Source organism: Micropterus dolomieu, unplaced genomic scaffold, assembly GCF_021292245.1.
Source record: "Micropterus dolomieu isolate WLL.071019.BEF.003 ecotype Adirondacks unplaced genomic scaffold, ASM2129224v1 contig_14228, whole genome shotgun sequence".
NCBI classification, from domain to species: Eukaryota; Metazoa; Chordata; class Actinopteri; order Centrarchiformes; family Centrarchidae; genus Micropterus; species Micropterus dolomieu.
In genome coordinates, this window is record NW_025743214.1 from 1 (window position 1) to 6447 (window position 6447).

At 43.5% G+C, this 6447-nt stretch overlaps 2 protein-coding genes across 2 annotated transcripts; both read left to right on the top strand.

Moving 5' to 3' along the window:
• Positions 1-1365: 1365 nt before the first annotated feature.
• LOC123966786 (protocadherin gamma-A11-like) lies at positions 1366-4397 on the top strand. The gene is made up of 2 exons (XM_046042899.1): positions 1366-3904; positions 4335-4397. Exons 1-2 carry the CDS (start codon positions 1460-1462, stop codon positions 4395-4397), a joined length of 2508 nt encoding a protein of 835 aa, XP_045898855.1. The 5' UTR covers positions 1366-1459.
• On the top strand, positions 4232-6440 carry LOC123966785 (protocadherin gamma-A11-like; the record flags this gene model as incomplete). Its single annotated transcript, XM_046042898.1, has 1 exon — positions 4232-6440. A coding segment is annotated over exon 1 (1971 nt), but the record flags the coding sequence as incomplete, so codon positions are not given.
• Between the last annotated feature and the right edge of the window lie 7 nt (positions 6441-6447).

The window sequence follows — 6447 nt, forward strand, 5'->3', positions numbered from 1 at the left end:
AAGTGGCCTTACAGAATGGAGAAATAAGAACTATCCGCCAAGTGACTGATAAAGATGCTGTGAAACAAAGACTGACTGTTATAGTGGAGGACAACGGGCAGCCCTCTCGTTCAGCTACAGTCATTGTTAACGTGGCGGTGGCGGACAGCTTCCCTGAAGTGCTGTCGGAGTTCACTGACTTTACACACGACAAGGAGTACAATGACAACCTGACTTTTTACTTAGTGCTGGCTTTGGCTGTAGTTTCCTTCCTCTTCATCACGTGTTTAGTGGTTATTATATCAGTGAAAATCTACAGATGGAGACAGTCTCGCGTCCTGTATCACTCCAATCTCCCTGTGATTCCGTATTATCCACCACGTTACTCAGACACTTTGGGGACAGGGACTCTCCAGCACGTGTACAACTACGAGGTGTGCAGGACGACTGACTCCAGAAAGAGTGACTGTAAGTTCGGCAGAGCTGGTAGTCAGAACGTGCTGATAATGGACCCCAGTTCTACAGGGACGATGCAGCGGATACAGAGTGAAAAGAGCATCCTGGATGAACAAGACTCTCCTCTAGAGGTTAGTTCAGTTTCATCACCTGACTCTAAGACGAATTCAACCCCACATTCGAAGGATTAATTCCCGCTGACTGTTTATTGTATGTCTTTACTCATCTGCAGCTGTTTAAATTTTTAAATCACTAGCAGGTGATGAACTATCCATTTGTCAAACACGCATAATGTCTATGTACAGCAGCAATTCACTTTGTTTGTTTACTTTGACATATATTCCGTATGGACTGATAACTTGTGTGTGTTTGCTGTGAGTGAATATAGTTTCGTCACTACATTTCATTTAATATCAGTATTCTGTAGCTTGATCTTCCACCCTTTTGTGAAAGACATCTTCTTTCCTTTCTCTGTATTCATATTGCCGCTTCTTTCAGTACCACAGACAGCGACATTCCTACCCTTGATTCATTGCAGTCACCTATTGCCTTTTGGATGTCGTTTTATATTTCCTTCACTACAACGTTAAATTGGATCTCGTTGCAATTGGTTTCTGCAATTTTTTGTCCAATTGGTTCCATCTTTTCGACATCACACACAAGGCAAATGTAGTAATAGTAGTTAAACACTTGCTGGGTTTATCCACAGGCTGTAAATGTTTGGCCTATAAGTCCCAGTGTAAGGAGTTCAGGTTTTGGACTCTAAGTGACGCTGTTGGTTTGCAAAACGATTTCAGTGTTAACAGCCAGCCTATCGTACTTTTGGATGAGAGCGGAGAAACTGCCCTTCGTGGGAGGACAAGGAGTGAAGAAGCATTTTTTTTACACATTTGTCTTTGGAATATAGGAGCAGCACGTTGTCATCTGAAAGCAGTAGGCCTACAATATTTAACCTGGACTACAAGCTCGTGTTTATTTTCTTCAAGTGAGGACGTATCATTCATCAAGATCTGTTGTTTCTGACATGGCAGCTCAAAGCCAGCTCTTCCCTAGAAGTGTAAGATGGCGATTGCCCTGTATATTACGATGTCAGGTGGGGTTTCTCATTGTGCTTACTCTTATTGGTGATAGAGTGACTGGCCAGATGCGCTATTCTATTCCAGAGGAGATGAAAAAGGGCACCGTTATTGGCAATGTAGCACAAGACCTCGGTCTGGACCTGAAAAGGCTCCGTGCTGGCCGTGCCCGTATCGTGAGCGGAGAAAACATCCAGTACACCGAGCTCAGGACAGACAAAGGGATTCTAGTCGTGAATGAGAGAATAGACCGAGAGCAGCTTTGTGGTGACGTGACACCATGCAGCCTCAACTTCGAAATCATTTTAGAAAATCCTATCGAACTTCATCGTGTCACTGTCGAAATTTTGGATATAAACGATAATGCCCCTTTCTTTGCAAATAAAGACATCCAGTTTGAAATGAGCGAATCTGCTACAATTGGTTCTAAATTTCCTGTTGAAAGCGCAGTTGATCCGGACGTCGCACTAAACGCCTTACAAAATTACATTATATCTCCGAATAAGTATTTTATTCTCAAACAACATGCAAATCCAGACGGCAGTAAATACGCCGAATTAGTTCTCCAGAAGCCAATAGACAGAGAGGAACACCCCAGTCTCCCTCTGAAAGTAATAGCTGTCGACGGTGGAAACCCACAGAGATCTGGTACGGTAAATATAAATGTATCTGTATTAGATGCAAACGACAATGCCCCTGTATTCAACCAGTCAGTTTACAGGGCCGTCGTCGTTGAAAATGCTCCAAAAGGGACTTACATCACAGCAGTTAATGCTAGTGATGCAGACATTGGCACTAACGGGGAAATAATATTCAGTTTTTCGAAAATAAAAGGCAGTGCAGTCGATGTTTTTAGTATTGATGAAAGCACAGGTGTCATATCAGTTGCTGGACTTATAGACTTTGAAAAAGAGAAGAAATATGAGCTTAGGTTAGAAGCAAGGGATCGAGGAGGTTTGACTGGGACAAGTAAAGTTATTATTGATGTTAGTGACGTCAATGACAATGTTCCAGTAATTAATATCATGTCGTTTTCTAATACTATATTAGAGGATGCCCCTCTCGGCACAACAATAGCTGTTATCAATGTCAAAGACGCTGATTCAGAGAAAAATGGACAGTTAAAATGCACCATAGACACAACGCTTCCATTTAAAATCCAATCGTCATTAACGAACTACTATAATTTGGTGGCGGATCAGCATTTTGATAGAGAGAAGACTTCTGAATACGATATTACAGTAATAGCCACCGACTCGGGATCTCCTCCTCTTTCGAGCTCCGTCACATTGCAACTTAGAATCTCTGACGTAAACGATAACGTCCCGGTGTTCGACAAAAACTCATATTCTGCTTACGTCACAGAGAACAATTCTCCCGGCATGTCCATCACCACTGTCAGCGCGCGGGACTCCGACTGGCATCAAAACGCTAGAGTGTCCTATTTCCTGGAGGACTCACAAATCAGCGGCAATCCAGTGTCTAGCTATGTGTCCATAAACTCTGAAACTGGGGTTTTACATGCGGTGCGCTCGTTTGATTATGAACAAATTAAAGAACTGCAGCTTACTCTGAAAGCGCAGGATGGAGGCTCCCCTCCACTCAGTAGCAACGTGACTGTGAAAATAATGATCCAGGACCAGAACGACAACCCCCCTCAGGTTCTGTACCCAGTCCAGACTGGTGGCTCTCTGGTGGCTGAAATGGTGCCTCGTTCAGCAGATGTGGGCTATCTGGTCACTAAAGTGGTGGCTGTCGATGTGGACTCTGGACAGAATGCCTGGCTCTCCTATAAACTGCAGAAAGCCACAGACAGGGCGCTGTTTGAAGTGGGCTTACAGAATGGAGAAATAAGAACTTTCCGCCAAGTGACTGATAAAGATGCTGTGAAACAAAGACTGACTGTTATAGTGGAGGACAACGGGCAGCCCTCTCGTTCAGCTACAGTCATTGTTAACGTGGCGGTGGCGGACAGCTTCCCCGAAGTGCTGTCGGAGTTCACTGACTTTACACACGACAAGGAGTACAATGACAACCTGACTTTTTACTTAGTGCTGGCTTTGGCTGTAGTTTCCTTCCTCTTCATCACGTGTTTAGTGGTTATTATATCAGTGAAAATCTACAGATGGAGACAGTCTCGCGTCCTGTATCACTCCAATCTCCCTGTGATTCCGTATTATCCACCACGTTACTCAGACACTTTGGGGACAGGGACTCTCCAGCACGTGTACAACTACGAGGTGTGCAGGACGACTGACTCCAGAAAGAGTGACTGTAAGTTCGGCAGAGCTGGTAGTCAGAACGTGCTGATAATGGACCCCAGTTCTACAGGGACGATGCAGCGGATACAGAGTGAAAAGAGCATCCTGGATGAACCAGACTCTCCTCTAGAGGTTAGAACTTGCCAGCTATCTGTTCCTACGTTTAAGTCACGCTTTAAATCCCTTTCCTCTATTTTCAGCACCTCGGAGAGCGACATAATTACATTTTCGACACCTTTATTTTTTTCCTGTTACATTTCTAATGAATCTTTAAATTGCTATTTTATTTTCATTCCATCCATTTTTTCACCATCTGCATCTAATGTTCTTATTTAGGCGACATTTATTCATCCAGTGTCTTTAGTTTCAAACAGTACTGCCCCTCTCACAGGAGACGTGTTGTTTTTTTATGTGTGTTTTGTGATTCTTAACCTAGGTATATCAATTTGTTTTCCACATTTCACATGCAATTTTACTTTATGAACTCAGAGTGCCGCTGTTGGCCAGTCAGTATTAGATTTACCGCAGAATCATTGTACCTCCCACCATGTCTTTATTTTAGAGAGACATCGAGACAGAAGCAAAGCACACTGTCTGGAATTTAACGGAGATACACAACAGCTAATCTATCTTCATGTTGGGAATATGCTTTAAATACCGGAGTTGACTGGAAAAAAATCGAAGGGGGAAAATCTAAATGCCATACACTGTTCACGCTGGGATAACGTTGGACAGAACAATGAGAGGGCAAGTACTGTTGCTTTTCTCGGTCTTCTCTCTCAGCTCGGTGCTCGGACAGGTCAGCTACTCCATCCCTGAGGAAATGCCGAAAGGTTCTCTTGTAGGCAACATGGCGAGGGATTTTGGCTTAGATGTAAAAAGACTGAAATCGGGTAAAGCTCGCATTTTTACTCGAGACAGTGATGCATATATTGAGCTGAATAGCGAACGAGGAGTCCTCCTCATCAAAGATAGGATAGACAGAGAGGCGCTCTGTGGTCAAACTACGCCTTGCGCTTTGCATTTTCAGATTATATTAGAAAATCCGATGGAATTTTACAGTGTAACTATTGAGATCAAAGATGTTAATGATAACCCTCCATCCTTCGAAAAGAGCCACGTCAAGTTTAAAATTAGTGAGTCCGCGGTTAGTGGGGCTAAATTCATATTAGATCGCGCAGTTGATCCTGATGTAGGCTCAAACGGATTGCAAACATATAAACTTGAACCGACAGACAATTTTGTTGTTAAATTACATGATCAAGTAGACGGGACGAAAAACGTAGAAATGGTTTTAGAGAAACCTCTTGACAGAGAAAAAAACGAACACCTTTCTTTAATTCTGACGGCCGTGGATGGGGGAGAGCCGCAGATGACAGGAACAATGCAGATTCTGATCACAGTTTTAGACGTGAATGACAATGCTCCTGTTTTTACGCAGCCTTTTTATAAAGCCTCTATAAAAGAAAATGCACCAGTGGGAACAGTTGTAGCGGCAGTTACTGCAACAGATGCAGACCATGGATCTAATGGTAGAATAACTTATTCAATTTCAAGTATATTAGATCATGCACGTGGGTTATTTGAAGTAAATGATGAAAGTGGTGAAATTAGGCTGAAAGGAAATGTTGACTATGAGAAAGCTCGAACATTTCAGATAAACATTCGTGCAAGTGATGATGGAGGTTTAGTTGACTCTTGTAAAGTGATGATCGACGTCATTGACATGAATGACAATAAACCAGATATCCATATAATGTCAAAATCAAATGTGATATCAGAAGATGCCAAACCCGGTACTGTTGTGACTATGATAAATATTGAGGACGCAGACTCTGATGAAAACGGCAAGGTCCAATGCAGTATAACTGATAATATCCCTTTTGTGATGAAGTCTACAACCAATAATTTCTATAGTTTAATTACAGACAGTGAATTAGACAGAGAGAGAGCCTCCGAGTATAATATAACAGTGACCTGCTCTGATGAGGGAGTGCCCTCCCTCTCCAGCAGCGTCACTCTCACCTTACAGATCTCTGATGTGAATGACAACGCGCCTGTTTTTGAGAGGAGCTCATATGAGGCCTACATTGTAGAAAACAACACACCAGGCCTCTCTATATTCACAGTGAAAGCCAGAGACCCTGACTGGAACCAGAATGCGCGTGTTTCTTACATACTGGAGGACTCCTCTGTTAACGGAGTGCCAGTCTCCTCATATGTGTCCGTTAGTGCTGATAGTGGAGTCATCCATGCAGTGCGCTCTTTTGACTACGAGCAGATCAAATACTTCCAGTTCCGCGTCAAAGCGCAGGACGGAGGCTCCCCTCCACTCAGTAGCAACGTGACCGTGAAAATAATGATCCAGGACCAGAACGACAATCCCCCTCAGGTTCTGTACCCAGTCCAGACTGGTGGCTCTCTGGTGGCTGAAATGGTGCCTCGTTCAGCAGATGTGGGCTATCTGGTCACTAAAGTGGTGGCTGTTGATGTGGACTCTGGACAGAATGCCTGGCTCTCCTATAAACTGCAGAAAGCCACAGACAGGGCGCTGTTTGAAGTGGGCTTACAGAATGGAGAAATAAGAACTATCCGCCAAGTGACTGATAAAGATGCTGTGAAACAAAGACTGACTGTTATAGTGGAGGACAACGGGCAGCCCTCTCGTTCAGCTA

Coding starts and splice junctions, on each gene's coding strand:
- LOC123966786 (XM_046042899.1), top strand. CDS start 1,460: ATGGCAGCTCAAAGCCAGCTCTTCCCTAGAAGTGTAAGATGGCGATTG. Junction 3,905..4,334: donor AACCAGACTCTCCTCTAGAG/GTTAGAACTTGC, acceptor TCTTTATTTTAG/AGAGACATCGAGACAGAAGC.